The 20,102-nt window shown below is 36.2% G+C and overlaps 1 protein-coding gene across 1 annotated transcript; it reads left to right on the top strand.

Annotated features, from left to right (window-relative positions):
- Positions 1 to 71: 71 nt before the first annotated feature.
- LOC125678180 (uncharacterized) lies at positions 72 to 9,129 on the top strand. The gene is made up of 5 exons (XM_056154722.1): positions 72 to 1,048; positions 2,721 to 3,659; positions 3,759 to 3,826; positions 4,778 to 4,909; positions 8,468 to 9,129. The coding sequence occupies exons 2-5, from the start codon at positions 3,598 to 3,600 to the stop codon at positions 8,755 to 8,757; spliced, it is 552 nt and encodes a 183-aa protein (XP_056010697.1). The 5' UTR covers positions 72 to 1,048; positions 2,721 to 3,597; the 3' UTR covers positions 8,758 to 9,129.
- Positions 9,130 to 20,102: the final 10,973 nt, after the last annotated feature.

Below are 20,102 nucleotides of genomic sequence, written 5' to 3'. Positions count from 1 at the left end.
CACCGTTCTTTGACGCTCAAAGACCACACGAACGGAGTCGCTGACTCGTACATTTTGGAGAAGTATTTAAAACCGATACGGTGCGGTATATGGTTTTGAAATAAAGTAACTTCGGTAAGTACATGGTATCTTAAATCAATTATGTTGTTCATCAATAATAAGAAAAAAACTTTCATAATTTATTTAAAGAAAAAAATGCTTTAGAATTCAAATTCTCTTAAACTACTTACATTAATCTTTTCTTTACCGAGTACCTAGAGCTGTCTGGTTGTATATTATTGATCTTGATCGATATTATTAACTTTGTCCATACTAACTGCTTTGACTTTACATCTCGCATTCACAACGTTGTGCATCTGCTCTTACAAACACAACAAAGAAGCTTAAAGTCTGCTCTGCCTTTGTTTTCTGTTACAATGCACGTTATTTCTGGCAGGGACCATAGCTCAGGAAGTCAGACGCAAACTCTGAAGGAACTGACAAAGATAATGGGATAAGAATGGAATAACTTTAAATGATGTGTTCTTACATGGGGCATGTGTCTAGGTCATCCTTTGCCATGTCTTCTAAATTTTTAATCATGGTTAATGCACATTGAATTTATCTTTATGTATATTATCATGAAAGAGAATGGTACCTTGTCATCATCACTAAAGATACCTGTGATTAAAACTTTTGATAAGTTAACAACTAACAATAAATTGAACTGAATTAACAAGTTTCTGTTTTGCTAAGTATATGTGTCATCTTTTCTTGTACCGTTTGTTGGAACCTTGGAAATTTTTGTCGTCAGTTGTTGCTATAGATTACCAAATTTAGTTAAGAGCATCAAGAAAACTCGAGGCATTTCCGACCCAGAGTCATGAGTATGCATACTGGAACGAGAAGGTGAAGATAACGTAGTGACCGATCTCATAAAGCCTATAAAGAAGAAAAAACGAATTGAGAGCAGGGCAAACACGGGCCCAAGGTGATAGCAGGTGCCAAGGAGAAGTAAACCTCCACAGTTGACAGGTCACACCCGCTGTGAATCCTGGATGTTAATCAGGTAAATGGTTTAATCAGTAATCCAAATCAATATGTAAAGAACAGTTCCTAGCACTCCACACTTTTCCTGCATTTAGGAACAGTTTACTTTATTTCATATTATACGTACCGTTCCAAATATATGTACATATTTAGAACCGAGAAAGAGATTTAGTAAGGATAGCCGCAAAGTGAACTCCATTTATATATTTCCAACTGTTTCATATCAGGAGACAGGTGATAAAAATGATATTCATTTAAGAAATGAAAGGTGAAGATAACGAACAGTGATCAATCTCATAACTCCTATATGAATTTCATTTTTGAAAATGCATAAAAGTATGAACTGCGACGCTTAGTGATTCATGGAAAGTATTGCGGCGTGAAGCGTGGGCAGTTCATACCCTCAGGTATTTTCAAAACGCTACACCATAATGGCATTACAACAAGATGCACATAGGAAAAAAGGGGGTCAGCTAGACTAGAATAAGAATTGTACTGTATACATGTATCTTAGGTTGACCCCTCATAAACCCAATACAATTCCAAAACAGACAAAAATGCCATAAACAGCTGCCTGCCATCAAATAAGGATGGGCGTTAAAATAGACGTACTATATTTATCAAGATTTATCATTAATACATACATTGTTCACAACTGCATAGGTAATTATGGTAGATGCCTTTTATGTAACGTGTTAATTGTGTATGTTCTATTGTGTATGTTTTGGATAAGTATATATATATATTTTGTATAACATGTTAAATTTGTTTCTTTCACGTTTGATGGATGTTAGGTATGGACATTTTTCTGTTTGACCCCCCTCCCCCCTTTTGGGAATATTGGTATGTTTCTTATCGTCGCTGTCTTGGGTGGAAATTTCCGATCAGGCAAACTTAAGATGATGTAATATTTTGTTTTAGGACCCCGTACTTCGCCTATTACATGGGTGACCAATCACAGCGCGCCGTTAGGACGTTTTGGTCATTCCTCTTTGTTTGCTTGGAGTGCAAAAACTTCTCAAGTATTTGTGTACACAAAGAAAATTAATTTGATACCCATCATCCACCTTCTCCTTTGTTATGCTACTTTGATATGTGTGAGCTGTTTTATTTGTAAAACCCACCTTACTTGATTGCAGGCAGCTCTATTTCGATATTTCATTATGAGTTGTAGGGGGTCAGATTGCATAATCATACCTATGTTATACATAGGTTCTTGTATTTTTGTTTTCGACTCATTCTGACCCCCACTAGCTATTCTGTTATATAACTTCGTCATTTTCAAAATCATTAAAAAAAATTTTTTTTTTAATTCACATCACTGTCCTGTTTTCCCTGTCTTTATCAAGTAACAATCAAAGGCTACTTGGCAAGTCATATTAACTAAGGAACATAAATAGCATAAATGAGGAAAGGGCTTTTATAAACTTCGTTCTACAATTACTTTGATACAATATATATCATTTCTAAGTATAACTTCATATAAAAATTCGAACGTTTGAATAAGTTTCAATAAAGTCCACTAAATAAATAATTATGTCGTATAACCATCCATTATTCTATAACAAAATGAAACTGATTACTGTCTATGCAAAAAGATGAAATTGCTTCTATTTATCGAGATCTGCAAAACATGCCCTGATTGTCTTTCAGCAGAAAAGCAAACATCAAAAGTGTTTTAAATTCTACAGATGTGAAATCAGTATGCACTCAACCTTAGGAATACACTGTATATAATCCTCCAACAGTAACAGGTGGCATATTGTTGAGCAACTGATAGTGTCTATATATGGAAAGGGGTTCAGGTGAGTGTTTGATCCATGAACCTCCTATTGAATTTTTTTTCTTGCGCTTCATTTACATGGTAAAAGCTTCATGAACATAAAATACTAGTTCAATATTTTCTTGGATTCCGTGGCCGAGTGGTTAGAGCATCGCGCTTAAAATCACACGGACTGTCACCTCTGTTGGCGCGGGTTCGAATCCTGCTCGCGCCGGTAAGTGAGAAAGTTTACCAGTTTACTTTCGGATGGTTGGTGGTCTCTTCCCAGGTACATTGCTTCAGGGATCTCTCTTCCACCAATAAAAACTGGGCGCTACCAGATAACTGAAAAATTGTTGAGTGTGGCGGTAAACAACAAAACAATCAATCTTGGAGACAGAGTGGCAGCATGCATGTACTATTAAATTCCAATGGAATGTTGCTAGCGAATATTTTCATAGCGTATACGTCTTATCGTCCAGGAAAACGATTCGGTGAGGATGATAACGATTCAAATTCCACATGTTATGTGTTAATAAAATCGGTTCTTCTTTATTCAAGCAGTCTTTATTTTTTTTTTACTGTGACATCCTCATTCTAGTCAAATTGTGACAATATAGTTACCATTAAAAACCATATTGGTCGCGTGATGTAAAGCAAGTTCTATTATATTTATGTTCCTTTGTTGTGATCATATCAAACCTCGCTTTTCGTGATAAAACATTTCCTTAAACACATGGCATACAGATACTTCATACATTGGTATCCAGATCAATAGTGAATTTATTTTCAGAGTATTTCCAGATATGTTAACACGTCTACTGATTCACCTTTTCATACAGGCTTATTTTCCACCCACAACATATACGTAAGTCTTTGTTGTATATGAATTCATACTTAAATTACCCAATAGTGCTTTATAATGTTACAATATCTCCTTTAACAAAGTATATCATGTTATGTTAAGGAAAAACCAAATGCTTCCAAAATGCAGACCCGATTTCATGTGGTTGAAAGATACGGGGAGGTGTGTTGGTATGTTACTTTACGTTGTATTTGTATATTATCATATGATATACGTTATAAGATTATATTTTAATTGTTTGTCACATCGAGAATTTTTCACTCATATTAAGACGTCACCACAAGCAACCTATGCTTAGCGTTCATGGCAGTAACAATGAGGACTCTTAAATATGCCAGTGCCTGTCACAACACGGGACTTCCGTTTTTAAGGTCTTACCCGAAAGACCCGTGTTTCTCATTTTAAATTCCGAGTGTTAGGGGAATGAGCAATCACTACTATCATAAGTTGATGCGGCCACGGCACGTGTGGGGCTCGATCTCACGACCTCCCAGTTACGAAGCAAACACTCTACCACTGAGCTACCGGTACAACAAAGTGTATAACAGTATAACAAGAGAATTGTAGTCCTTAACGGTCACCCTAGTATTAAACGTTAACAATCAGTATATATTGATTATGCAATGAATGAGTGGATTTTTCAAGCTCGGCGGAGCGAATGACTTCTGTTTTAACAACCGAAAGTGAAGTAATTTCTTTTCTTGTTTCTATACTACAGTGTAAATACAGCTAATGAAGTCTCGACCTGTATGTGATGAAAATTTCTCGAGTGGTCTTTCAAACGGCTGGACAAATATCGTCAACATATATTAATCAGTAAACTATATATTTCTCAGAAGACTACCATTCAAGGTCACAAAAATCGTTATGGTCATCAAAAGAAGATTCAAGTGTCCTTACATTCTAAGTTAAGGTCTGATACAAATATTTCGGACATGTTTCATGGCAATTATAGGCCGTGCTTTCCACGAAAGGTAAAGCTAACAAACAGAGATCAATACTGATTTTGGCGAATTGTTCCGTTTAGCTACTAAGAACAATTACATGTTATTACAAGAAGCCATTTGTTGTTATTTTTAACCGTCTAAATCTAAGGAATGTTTGAAAATTTTCTATTTCAGAATGTCTGTTGGGTTACTATGGACCAGAATGTATCTACAAGTGCCCTTACCCATCATTTGGTCGTCGTTGTTTGGACGGAGTCTGTAACTGTTCACGAGAGTTCTGTAATGTCTCTACAGGGTGTGTATCAGGTAACCAAAACTAAAGTTGTGCAAGCAATCAAAAAAGTGGATATATTTTTGTTGGTCAATTTTTAATATAACTTGCATCGCATTCTGTGATGTAGACCCTGGTGAACTGAAAGTACACATCTTTAATAAAAATCCATTTATAATGAGCACTTACCGTCCTTATAGATTTAGCACTCTTTCTAATTGAATTAAACACATGGGAAATATTTTCAATGAGACAAATTAATAACTCACTTTGCAAAACACATTAAATACCAATGGAGACGTGCATGCAGTGAAGAATCGTATATATGATTTATGAAGGTATTTCTCGTTTTGTATCGTAATTAAGCTGATTTTAATTGTTTTAAGTGTATTCTGTATAAGGTCCATACATTTAGAAACCAATTTATTTCCTATTTCCTCGTTGATTATATATATATATATATATATATATATAGATGTGTGTGTGTGTGTGTGTGTGTGTGTGTGTGTGTGTGTGTGTGTGTGTGTGTGTGTGTGTGTGTGTGTGATACACAGCACCAGTCTGGGCAAAACCATTTTTTGATCATGGATTATCTCATACACCCACAATGACTGTAAACATTACAAGCCTACATTGTAAGTGGTAATCATAGAAGCTAAGCTATGGTATATTCCTGTCCACATAGATAAAACCACTCTCTCTCTCTCTCTCTCTCTCTCTCTCTCTCTCTTATACACACAGAACAAGAAAAAAAATTATGTGTAGATCATAATGTCAAGAACTTCGCCCTGGAGATTTTTAGCAAAGGTGACGTAGTCTGGAATAAGCTAGGAGAGAGATTTCTTTGAATGGGGAAACACATTTACTTTGAAGAAATGATATGGAAAATGTGGCAGAAAAACATTTTAAGAATATGAGCCCATTATCACATTACGATTACATATACTACACACGTAATTTAATTACAATTTAAAGTACAGTGATATCAGTGTGTGGAGTGCCATTTTGATGACCTTTTATTTAAAATTCAAATAATATAATTTGTTAGACTAGACCTTTAATATTTGGTATGTTGTTAACCATGATAAGACATTTGTGGCGTGCCATTTTCGATGACGTTTGACGTATGTAAAGGTCAAATAATTGGGGGGGGGGGTGTCCAGACCATATACGTAATATTTTTTGTCTTTTGACATAGGCTTTGGATATTTGGTATATTTGTAAGTTTAATTTATTATCATATATTCACCACACCGTTCTTTGGTTGAAGAACATATACATATAGGTGACCACGATATACCGTAACTTTTAATTTTCCACTTGAAATATTATCCCTAAAATGTTCTTTTAAAAAAAACTATGAAAGGGGATAAATTAGTTTTAATGTGCTAAAACAATTCTTCCTAGTATTGTTTCATATCGAGCACCACTCTGTTAGGTACATGGGTTAACAATATCTTAGATATAATTATATAACACTTTGTATTTAGACGATATATAGTTTTCCATCATAATACCAAATGAAACACTGACTATTAGAGAGGTGAACTGTTCTGTTATTTTCCATATAGATATGCCAATTCTCTCCCGTATATTTAAGCGAAAGGAGGAGGTGAGTTGTTTGTGTTGAATTCCCTTTTCACCATCATGTTAGATACATACTAGCTTGTACCGTAACTCATACCTGTTGAGGATGCTCTCAAGTTCCTTGAAATACTTTCAATACTCTACCATGACGTAACCTCGATATTTTTTTTCTTATGCGAGTAAACTGAAAGTGATTTTGTCATTTGTTAAATGTTAAACAATTTAAAACATCAAATCCAACATATTTTATATCACCTGAGTTACTCGGTTTACCTGTTACTATTGGTCTACGCCCATCGTCGTGCCTCCTCTGTCAACAACTACCCTTTTAGTTCTTTTCAATTTGGTAGTCCCGTGAGGACCCTGGTTAAAATAGGTCCTCAGTACTCTCTGCTTGTCGTAAGAAGCGATTAAATGGGTCGGTTTCTCGGATGAGACCGCAAAAACTGAGGCCTCATGTTACAGCAGGTGTGGCACGATAAATACCCCACCCTGTTCAAGGGCCGTAAGCGCCGAACATTGGCCTCGATTTTGCAGCCCTTCATCGGCAATGGTGACGTCTCCATATGAACGAAATATTTTCGAACGGGACGTTAAACAATATACAATCAATCAACCAAGTATGTTGTAAAATCAATAGAAAATAATTTGTAAATGTCAACGCACAAAAATGTTTTATAATGATTGAAGGTAGAGCGTTTCTCTGCATGCGGAAGATCGGTGTTCGAATCCCAGTGGCGACAGACCTTCATGTAAGTCGATATAACAGGTAGTGACAGTTCCATCGCCAAACGCTCGGCATCAGGTGTGAATAAAAGATGAAGATAACGAACAGTGATCAATCTCATAACTCCTATAAGCAATACAAAATAGAGAGTTGGGCATACACATACGTCTGGACATACCAGAGGTGGGATGAGGTGCCTAGGAGGAGTAAGCATCCCCTGTCGATTGGTCACACCCGCTGTGAGCCCTATATCAGGTAAACGGAGTTATCCGTAGTCAAAATCAGTGTACCAAGAACGGCCTAACAATCGGTATGAAACACGTCAGACAGCATTTGATCCAGTGGTAGGTTGTATTGACGAACTAGATCATTATAACGGCCATAGAATTTGCGAAATGCTGACTTCAATCGAGACTGTTGAAACCTCTGTACCATCAACTTGTTTGTCAGTAGCTTGCCTCGATTAAAAACTATCCATACACAGAACAAGCTCTTGAGTGTCGAATCATTTGAGAGATATAAAGACCATATACAGGTGATAATGGAATATTGATACATAAATATTGGGAGTTGATGATGGAGAAGCTGAAATCATCCCGTTTTACATATAGTTGAGTTGTTAATTCGCCGTTAATGTCTACTTTCAATAAAATATCTAAGTATGAAACAGAAGTGGACGACTCTATGGTGTCACGTTTTCTTGGTGATGACCTTAAAAACAGATGTTCCGTGTCACAGTAGGAGTGGCATACTAAAGAACCCTCACTGCTCAATGGCCGTGAGCGCCGAGCATAGGCCTAGTTTTGAAGCCCTTCACCATACAGTCCTTCTCTGTGAGGGCCATGATATTCAAATCACAGACAATAGAAGATTGCTCATGTTCAAATATAAATATACTATTAAAGAATTCAATACTAAATTCGAAACCAAGAGATATATTTGCCTGTCACATGTTTGAGCCTGATACCCATTATATTGCTTTTGGTACATGCATTCGGAAAGTGCATTGAAATTGACTTCAGCAACTACAATTTCAATCCAATATTTTAACGGTCGTCCGCGCTTAATTATACTTGCCTTTTTCATTTCTTTTAACTACAAGGGACAGTCGCGAACACTGTGTATTTCCAATTTTGCCATTAATATTCCGTGGGCTTATTGCAAAACATCTCTGCATAGATTATACCATAGGTTTGACCGACAATTTGAAGATATACTTCCATACAATATTTATTCTATCTTTCGCAATGTGACAATACATATACTGAATTTATTTCAGCAGGAAAACATACTCCACAAGTATCCTCGACTCTCTTGACAACGGATTCCTCATCTTTTTGGAACTCTGAATCTACCCCTGATGCGTCAAATTTACAATCTACCATCCATTCAAAACCAGACCACACAGAAACTGTTTCAAATAGCAGTTCTTTATTGGTGATGATCATCATTTCAATAATTAGTATCATCCTTGTCGGGTTCCTCGTTACAGTTGTAGTCTTTCAACTTAAAGAAAGATTGCGAAACTATGGAAACAAAGCTACCATGTTACATCCTAAGGACAAGTAAATGTCTATTGTGAAGTAGAAGACAACGAGGTGGTTGAGGATGGAATTAACAATACAGAAACCAAACCAAAGTTTATGAATTTATTGATCGATTTCAAAAAGGACGCAACAAAGTATACAACTATATCGTCTAGAAAATAGTGAAACACCTCGGCACAAATCGGTGAATATATTGACATGGATAAGAGGACTAAGAAGGATAATTACATCTCCATGGACACATAGAGTTTTGTCAAGGTCATCGCTGTATTTAGTGAAAATGTTAATGAAACTCATTAAGTCAAATCCATAATAATATGATAGGTTTTTTTTTTCCAAACCGAGCATGACCTGTTTGTGTATCTGAATATATTCTAAATATATGTTAGAGAAATAAATTTATCCTATAAAACGAGTTCATTTTTTCCCGATAGAAAAAACTGCGAAATAAAGACAATAACTGTTCCTTATAACCATTGTTCCGATCTTTCAAATGTTTTGTTTATCAAAATTTACTTTGAAGGGGGGTGGGGGGAGAGAAATCTGCTATCAAATATATGTTTGAATGAACAAGTGAAGAAAAGGAACACTGATCAATCTCATTAATCCTATGAAAAATACGAAATTAAGAGAAGGGTAAACACGGACCCCTGGACATACCAGAGATGGTTTCGGTTGCCTAGGAGGAGTAGGCATCCCCTGTTAACCTGTCAAACCCGACGTGAACCCTATAATATGTTGATCAGGTAAACGGGCTACTCTGCAGTCATAATCGTTATGTAAAGAACAGTCAACCAATTGGTATGAAACACACCAAACAGCATTTCACCAGGTGATAACTTGTAGATCATTAAAACGACCATAAGATAAGCGAAAATCTTCCTTGAAATGAGATTGCTGAAACTCATAAAGACATGGTACATTAGCAGTGTGATAGTATCGGTGTATATTACAATGTACCTCTATTTCATTATTTTCAACTTACTTGTCAAGGTAAATACCTATCTTCGTATTCGATTTGTTCATTTCATAACCGGAAGAGTTATTTTTATTTTCAAATGTATTTCATTACAAAACTTTTCATTGGTTACGTCTAGCTTTATTTTCAAATCATAATAAAGGTAACTTTAACATTCATTCTTTTATTAAGAACGGTATTTAAACCTGAGCACAACCGTGCTCAGGGTTTCTGCTGAGCCAAACCTTGCCACAAGGTAATAAATATCAGGAGTTGTCTCACCCTTTATTTAGATTAATATTTCTTTATTCTTCCTAATCAGTTATATTTTTCTCTTAAGGTAGGTACTTAGTCCTGGAATTTTGGGTTTTAGGTAGCATTTGTTTGTTTGGAATCAATATATTAACAGAGTAATGAAAAAATGCAAATTATTTAAGGATTTCCATATTAATTTTCATGACAGACACTACTGAAGTCATGTACCCCTATGTAGATTTTTATGAAATTCATTGGAAACAGTTATTTGTCGTTATTTTAAAATAAAAACAACAAGAAAATTGTTTAATTGCATTTATTTATCAAGAAACATGTCAATAACTAAAACACATGTCATTTTCGATATGTTCATCAAGTTTAGAATGATAAGTGCAAAATTATTCAATTAGCGTTATTCTCCAAAATGTAAAAAAAAAAACGAATAAATGTGGACGCATTTTCCTTACAGCATGGTTTACATATCATTGTTTTCTGTTTATATTAGTAGATGTACATCTATTATAGTTATTTATGAAAAAAATTCATACCTTTCCTTAATAATTTCAAATTTATAGCTTCTAGAGTATGTATACTCCCACAAAAAACCTAAGTCTGGCACCATACAACTGAGCTATTCAAAATCACTCATGGATTAAAAGTTTATGTAATTTCACGAAAAGACACAGATAATGATTCCTTATCACCTTGGTAAAATGTTTGTGAAAAATAAAGGAAATCTATCGCAAAATGGACTTGATAAATAATTCATTGAAAACGGAGTTATTGTCCTTGGATTCAATATTTTGAAACATATCATTGACTATTCAGATATAATATAGACTTTTGAAATATTTTATGGCTGAGATTTTTTTTAAAATAACTATTGAAAAAGACTCCAACAAAATTTATGTTCCAGTCATTAAATCATTGACTTTGCAAAATCTTATGACGTCACAGAAGTGTGGAACTACGTTAAGCCACATTCATTCCCCGGGATTATTATTTTGCTATTCATCACACAATTGTTAAATTTCATTAAAGATTTTTAAAAAAACATTTATTATTATTACTAGGCGGACTCAAACTTACATAGATATATCTAAAGAGTTGAATTCTTTACATGAAACATATTTAAAAAGGACATCGCGAAGTAAAACACATATCAATAGCAGTGACCGAATGCCCGACTACAATAGTAGCTATGCCTTCACATATCGAAACAATTGAGAGACAAAAACATCATACATGCCGGTTATAATGGAATATTGTTACTTTAAAATTCCCATAATTCAGTCCCTACTGATAGAGACCATTCAGCTATTCACTTGCTGAAATACAATGAGAGCATTCTGAACAGTCAGGTGACAGATATGGTCTGTTGCATGGAACCACTCATCTAGTCAACGGTAATACTGTCTAAAGTAGGCTTTTACACAAGGTCTCACATCATTTCATGAAAGAGGGGAAATGGATTCAGTCGATAAAATTTTTCTTATACAAATTAAATCTAAAGAAGATAGCTACGGTGAAGATATAAATTCCGTTCTTACTGATATTATTTCGGGATTTAGAATCTGAAATTAAAGTGCACTGTGTTCAGCAAACTTTGACCTGATAGTGATATATCTGATGAAGAATTGGAAATGGATTCACACGGAGTTTTAAATGAGGTCCAAGTAGAAAATACTAGTACCTTTTAGAAAGATAAAAAAGAATACTAGTCTAATAGTCATTTTGTGATACCTATTTCTGATGCGTCTTTGTACCTTCACTCCAGGACCAAAACCAGCTAAAGACAAATGATAAATAGATAAGCCCATTGGAATTAACATCATTTCGGAAGTTGAGGTAAGCATGTGTAAATGGCTTAGCGGGATTTATTCTAATTCACACTGAGTTTGACTACGGATAACTCCGTTTACCTGATCAAGATACATGTATACGGCTCACGTCGGGTGTGACTGCTCGACAGGGGTGCGTACTCCTCCTAGGCACCTGATCCCATCTCTAGTATATTCAGGGGTTCGTGTTTGCCCAACTCTATTTTGTATTCCTTGTAGGTTTTTGAGATTAATCATTTCATTATACTTGCCGTTCATCAAGAACATGGATTGATTAATTAAATATTGTTTAACGTCCTTCTTGGGAATCTTTCACTCATATGGAGACGTCACCATTGCCGGTGAAGGGCTGCAAAATTTAGGCCTATGCTCGGCGCTTACGGCCTATGAGCAGGGGGATCTGTATCGTGCCACACCTGCTTTGACACGGGGTCTTGGTTTATGCGGTCTCATCCGAAGGACCACCCCATTTAGTCGCCTCTTACGACAAGCAAGGGGGGTACTGAGGACCTATTCTAACCCGGATCCCCACGGGATAAGTGGACCAAGAAGCGAGTGACGTTATACATGAGATTATTCGTGTATGTAAAGTTCAATGCGTTTAAATGAACGTGATATTATAAGCAATTCTGTTGTTGTATCAGCTCCGTGTGTACTGCAAATCAAGAAATGTGTTTTTCTGTCTAGTTTAAAATGTAACAAAATTTACGTGTAATCTTTAGTTTTCTCTTATTTGCAAGCTTTAAACCAACCGTTGAATGGTTATTTAAGATTTTGATTTTGACTACGGATAACTCCGTTTACCTGATCAAGATCTAGGGCTGAAGGCGGATGTGATCGATCGACAGGGGATGCTTATTCCTCCTAGGCACCTGATCCCACCTCTGATATATCCAGGGGTCCGTTTTTGTCCAACTCTCTATATTGCTTATAGGAGTTATGAGATTGGTCACTGTTCGTTATCTTCACGTTTTATTCAACTGCTAAGGATTGAATAGTCATACTATTCAATGACTATACACAATGGATAACGTCACTGAATTTTTTAAAGTAAGATAATTAACTCGATGGTATTAAATAGTTCAGAGAAAACATCTCCAATCTCGGTCCTCTGTGGCGATGCTTTCTCTAAACCATTCAACATCATGTCGTTATTATCCATTACACATACACGGGCAGTTAACGATGTGGAAGCTGCATCTTCGCTAGCCAAGGGTTTTCAGTCCACTCCACTCCCAAAAAACCCTTGGCCGATATGCCGCCCAAATTGCCAGTCAGTTTTGAATGGCGAGTTGCAGTCAGTAATGGACCAATGAAATCTGATTTCACATTTTACGACCTTGAACTTTTAGAGCCATGTGTTTATGAACGAGGGAATTCGCATATTGAGGGAATGCAGTCACAGTGCGAGATATGTTCGTCTGTCTCTCCCCCCCCCCCCCCAAAAAAAAAACAACCCAGCACAGAATAATTTCTGTTGACACAAGAACAACTAATAGCGAGCGAAGCTCGCGACGCGACGAGCTCGCTCCAATGATTACACATATGAGTCACGTGATTTGCTCTTCTTCAGCTGAAAAAAGATGAGTATTACCCATAATGCTTCTGGAAAAATGTCGCCGTCACTGCAGTATACTTCATTGACAAACCCGTAATTAAAATAATTAGATTGTTTAGAAAGTACCACAAAACGTTTTTAAATTCCAGACAAGCTTTCTCATATCGTCAAACATTTTGTTTTTGCTTGATTTGAGAGAAGAAAAAACATTGCAGCTAATATGACGTCACAATTTGTAGCTGTTTACATCCACCACGTTATAGTTCCCGCGTTAAATGAAGAGGCGGATAAAATGACTATAAGTCGTTTTGCAAGATTTTAATGGGCTTCGCTCGTCTCAACGGTCACACCGTACAACATATTAGAAGTTTTAGGATTCTATTAGCCGGCGAGAGATAAATCGCGATACGTTTGTATGAAATGTTTCAATCGCTCAACAAATCGGCAAAAATCGATTTTGATTTGAAGAACAAAGTACAGAAGCTGAAACTTGAGAAACAGACTATTATACAGGAATTGAGAGGCTTTTTAAAGTCAGGACAAGATAAGCATGGGTAAGATCATATTTTGACTTTTCAATATATAAACAGTGATAAAATATCAACCACACGAGTCGGCAGGTCTACAATGTAAACAACAACTGAGCTTCGCTATGCTCGCGAAGCTGGTTGTTGTTTACAGATAAATATGAACTTCAAACAGATAAATATGAACTTCAAGAAGATATTGATTACAGCTGTGAAAGAAGCTGACTGTGCAATAGAAAACAGGTCCAGCACAATCTCTATATTTAGCAGGGGCGGATCCAGTAGGGGGATCTACATGTACCATTAATTTTGGTTTTCAAGGGAGGGGTTCCACCCTCAAAATCCATTTATTTTTTAAAGGAAAATTTTCGATTGAATTAGATTAAATTCCTGAAATCATCGACACAGCCAAAAAGTTGCATAATAAATTTGAACATGTTTAAATACTTTGAGCTAACCAAAACACTGTTCTAATTAGAGTTCATAACCATACTGTGGCGTTTTAATAATTTTCATGAATGGAAAATTTCTTTTGTGTTCTTAACTGTCCACTACTTAGTGCGCATTGATTGATTGATTACATATTGTTTAACGTCCCTCTCGAGAATATTTCACTCATATGGAGACGTCACCACTGCCGGTGAAGGGCTGCAAAATTTAGGCCTATGCTCGGCGCTTATGGCCATAGAGCAGAGAAGGATCTTTATCGTGCCACGACCGCTGTGACACTGGGCCATGCGGTCTCATCCGAAGGACCGCCCCATTTAGTCGCCTCTTACGACAAGCAAGGGGGTACTGAGGACCTATTCTAACCCGGATCCCCACGGGATAGTGCGCATTGAAGCATAGATAAGTATGATCATGATGATGGCTTTACAATGTGGAATCTGATTGCCAATCAATGGTTCCATTGATCCTCATTGACTTTCATTCCATACTGAAGATAACTTTTGCTGAACAACTTAATAATCCTAAATATCAAATTAATAATCTTAAACATTGAACAATTTTGAATGAAAATTCTTCTTATGGGACATAGTTTAAGAAGTATGTTTTGTTTACAATGTGTTGTATGAAGTACAGGAATGAAATATTTTCATTCTATGACATTTGATTTTTATGCCTTTGGAAATTGACTTGATAAAAGATATCAAAGTTATCAAGCGATTTTAAATAGATAATAGCTAAATATAGAAACTTTGCTAGGCCTGATGAACTTGTTTACATTTGCCTAAGACTTCTGAAGATGTTCAATACCGCATGTATCTGTTTCATTATGTATCTATCTTCATATATTGAGGCTACCTGTTTATGATTAGTTTCTATATATATTGTTACTTTTCTTTTCACAGAGACCAACATTGTTCTACTAGAAGTGTTTTTGATATGGTGTATTCATGATGTAAGTTTAAATAGACATTGTGTAACCATTGGTCAAGAGTTCGAGCCCCGCTCGTGCCATGGCCGTGTCAATCGGAACATCACTCGGCCTATTCCGGAGAATAAACCTCGGATGTAATAGGTAGCCATTCACGGACTACTTTTTGATCACATGATCATAACATGTCGACATTGGATAGCTGCACGTATTGTTCGAGAGATAGACTTATTGAAAATAGTAGGGACTAAAGCCGCGTCTGAAAGAAATCTTTGGATAAAACTAAAATATACCGTTGGAGAATTTGCATTATCAGAGAAAAATAAGATATGTTTACCATGTGCCAAGATTTAGGATAAATGCTATGATTTTAAATGTATGGTGAGGGATAATGTAAAAGTGCCAGTTGACGATGTCGAGGAAGTGTTAGGTAATGTTAAAAAGTTGTGCGTAACACCCTCAGGCCCGACTCCATAAAGACGACGTGTGTCTGTGATTGACTCCATCAAAAAAAGTATCCAACAACAATCATCAACGTCGCCAGTCACAAACAAAGAGAAGGCCAGGAAAAGTCTGCAGTTTCTGGATCATGCGTATTCAAGTAAGCTTGATTATAGTTGTATTGTATCAGGGGCAGGTCCAATGTTTAAAAAAAGGGGGTTCCACTCCTAATTAACATGATATCAATAAATTTCAAACGCATTGGTCACAATATAATTACATTTTATGTCACTAATAATGTGCCACTCAGGATTTAAATAAAATGTTATACAATGTTATAAGAACTACTCATGCCTTTTTTTCAGATGGTATAGACATTGTGTGAAACCAATTTTGGACCTTTCTCATAGCAGATTTTGTTTTGGTTTTGGTTTAACTTTGTGTAATTTCGTATTTAACCAAGAAAAGTTGGTAAAACTGCAATGAGGGTGTGAATTGTGGCAAATTAGATTACATGTATTTGTACAGATTTAATATTTGCTTGGTAAAAATCCTTCCTAACATAGAGTAGATTCAGGTTTGTTCAAATCATGGACCCCAGGGGTAGGTTGGGGATCAAAGTTTTACATGCAAATATATAGGTAAAATCTTTTAAAGTCTTCTCAAGAACCACTGGGACAGAAAAAGTTGACATTTACATGATTGACCTTGTGACATTGACCTGGAAATTTGACTTACGTTTTATTATAATCTAACTATTTAATTTCTCTTTAACTATTTACGATAGGGCTTTCATATTCTGTATGTAGGTTTCTTATAGCAAGATCTTCATATCATACCATGATAAATGACCTTGTGACATTGATCTTATGCAGAACAGCAAGATCAGGTTAGTCATATTGGTGTTGAGGCATCTGTGTTATGCGAGTTCATTTTCAGTTTTGTTGTGATCCTTTGGGGTTAGATTGGGGCCACACTATGGGGTCAAAAATTTCATGTGAATAATGATTGATAAAAACAAGAGATGTTTGTATTTACATATGCCCCCCCCCCCCCCCCCCCCCCCCCCCCCATGGTGCAAAATTGAAAAGGATTATACACACACACATCATTTAATTGAGAGTAGTATCATCAATTCAAAATATTGAGCAGACAATATCTTCCTATGTCAAGAGTGGATTGACCATGTGACCTCAAAATCAATAGGGGTCATCAACTCCTGAAGATGTACCAGTGTACCAAGTTTGATGTCTGTCAAGCAAAGGGTTCTCAAGATATTGAACGGACAGAATATTCCTATGTCCAATTTGACCCTTGACTTTTGACAATGTGACCTTAAAATAATTAGTAGTCATCTTCTCCTGAAGATGTACCAGTGTACCAAGTTTGATGTCTGTCAAGCAAAGGGTTCTCAAGATATTGAGCGGACAGTATATTCCTATGTACATTTTAACCCTTAACCTTTGACCACGCAACCTCAAAATCAATAAGTGTCATCTTCTCCTGAAGATGTACCAATGTACCAAGTTTAATGTCTGTCAAGCAAAGGGTTCTCAAGATATGGAGCAGACAGTATATTCCAATGCCCAGTTTGATCCTTGACCTTTGACCATGTGATCTGAAAATCAATAGGGGTCGTCTTCTCCTGAAGACGTACCAGTGTACCACGTTTGATGTCTGTCAAGCAAAGGGTTCTCAAGATATTGAACGGACAGTATATTCCTATGTCCAGTTTGACCCTTGACCTTTAAACATGTGACCTCAAAATAAATAGGGGTAATTTTCTCCTGAAGATGTACCAGTGTACCAAGCTTGATGTCTGTCAAGCAAAGGGTTCTCAAGATATTGAACGGACAGTATATTCCTGTCTAGTGTGACCCTTGACCTTTGACCATGTGACCTCAAAATCATTAGTGGTTGTCTTCTCCTGAAGATGTATCAGTGTACCAAATTTGATGTCTGTCAAGAAAAGGGTTCTCAAGATACTGAACAGACAGTATATTCCCATGTCAAGTTTGACCCTTGACCTTTGACCATGTGACCTCCAAATCAATAGGGGTCATCTTCTCTTGAAGATGTACCAGTGTATCAAGTTTGATGTCTGTCAAACAAAGGGTTCTCGAGATATTGAACGGACAGTATATTCCTATATCAGTTTGACCCTTGACCTTTGACCATGTGACCTCAAAATCAATAGGGGTCATCTTCTTCTGAAGATGTACTGGCGTACCAAGTTTGATGTCTGTCAAGCAAAGGTTTCTCTAGACATTGAATGGTCAGTATATTCCTATGCCCAGTTTGACCCTTGACCTTTGACCATACGACCTCAAAATCCATAGGGGTCATCTACTCCTTAGGATGTACCAGTGTGCCAAGTTTGATGTCTTTCAAGCAAAGGGTTCTCAAGATATTGAGCGGACATTATATTCCTATGTCCAGAGTAGATTGACCCTTGACCTTTGACCTTTTGACCTGAAAAACAATAGGGATCCTCTTCTACTCATAACTAGCCCACATATGAAATATCATTATCATCAAGTGAATGGTTCTCAAGATATTGAGTGGACAACACATGGTCTACAGACCGACCGACCGACCGACAGTTGCAAAACAATATGCCCCCTCTTTTTCAAAGGGGGCATAAAAATCTTTTGAAAATCAGAACAACTGGACAATGACAGGGCCAAGGTGACTCAGTGAGCGATTTGGCCTATGGGTCTCTTGTTATTAGCTAGCTTATAACTTGATATTCATAGTTCCTATCATATTTTTTGCAAATACATCTACTTCAAGGGACACTGAAAAGTTTACTATCAAACCCCCAAGGAAACCCATTGCTGAATGGATTTTAGACATTATCACTCTCTAAAAGTAAGAAATTGTGTATATGATATGTGCATGGAAACCATTTCAGAATGTTTACCATTTATCACAAGAATTATTACCCCTTTTGCAACAAAGTTGCACATTAGGGTTCATTACTCCATTCTACATATAAATGTATCTTAGAAACTATAAATAAGCGAGTTAGAGATCCTAGGCGCGACTAGAATTCTGGGTAAGGTCAAAAGGTCAAGCGGGAAAAAATGGATGCCACTTGAAGGAAGAATATACGGCATTATTAGTAATAACGGCATGGGCGACTTGTCATATGACGATTTCGCACAATGGAGGGTACCGGAGTTAAAAGAGTACAAGAAATGCACGACCCAAACAAACGTCAATCACTTTAAAATTGTATAAGTTGTAAGACCACATACACTTATTTACAGATGCACCTGGTGCAGCAAGTCTTAGCTATAGGTCATTGTGATATCGTCTTGGGGAAATAGGTCATTGGGATCTCAATTTTATGCTTCGTAATGGATTGAAAATTTTATGCTTCATAATTGATTGAATTATTTTTTAATTGCATAACATATTTCAATAACTAGTACATTAAAAAGCAGTATTTACAGTACCCGCAACGTTATTCTTGACATGATAAACGATAGAACACGATACACGCACGATAGGATAGGATACACGCACGATACGATAGGATACACGCACGATACGATAGGATACACGATAAACCTGATAAACGCAAAACCTGATAAACGATCTTCACGATAGACCTGATAAACGCAAAACACGATAAACGATCTTCACGATAAACGGAAAACCTGATAGAAATGTTGTAAATTTAGAAACGGTTTAGACGGAACGAAATTTTGATACCTACAACATAATTACATTATGTTTACATTATGTTGATAATAATATTGAAGGATTTCAATGTTCATTATATAACTACATTACGGACAAAGCGGATTTCTTGTTTCCCGCGTTCTCGCAATGGGAAAAAATCTAACGCGGTAATCTATAGGTAACTCAGGAAAACCGCGTTCTCATCGCGGGATGACTATCAGCTACCTGTCCCCGTCGCGGTAACATTTGTTTAAAACATTGATCGGTTTTGTACCATATAATTTCTTTAATCCACGGTCGTACGTTTTTTTTGTTTTTTTAATGCCATCACAGCTAAAATTAAAAAAAAATAAAAATATCTACGGCATTGAATTCATTATTTGATATCTATATGAATTTTATCAGCCAATGATTCTAAAACTTATATTGTCACCTAATGTTTAATATATAGATTATACAGGGAATTAACTAAATGTAATATAATGTAGTGATATCATGCTTCAGTAGCTCTCTTATGCTAATGTATATTACCTTGAGTATGAAATAAAACGAAGTAATATTGTGCGTGTAGCGAGGAGGGGGTTATTTTGCATCAAGCTCTAAGTTCACGGCTCATTCAACATCTCAAGTTATTTTCATAACGACCGCTTTAAAAAAAATCAACCGCACTACACCTGTTAGATATTTTTACACTATGATTGATAATTGATAGTCATAAG

This window comes from Ostrea edulis, chromosome 2 (genome assembly GCF_947568905.1).
Source record: "Ostrea edulis chromosome 2, xbOstEdul1.1, whole genome shotgun sequence".
NCBI lineage: Eukaryota > Metazoa > Mollusca > Bivalvia > Ostreida > Ostreidae > Ostrea > Ostrea edulis.
This window is presented reverse-complemented; position numbering and strand designations above follow the sequence as displayed.

Coding starts and splice junctions, on each gene's coding strand:
- LOC125678180 (XM_056154722.1), top strand. CDS start 3,598: ATGTTAACACGTCTACTGATTCACCTTTTCATACAGGCTTATTTTCCA. Junction 3,827..4,777: donor AGATACGGGGAGGTGTGTTG/GTATGTTACTTT, acceptor TTTCTATTTCAG/AATGTCTGTTGGGTTACTAT. Junction 4,910..8,467: donor CTCTACAGGGTGTGTATCAG/GTAACCAAAACT, acceptor AATTTATTTCAG/CAGGAAAACATACTCCACAA.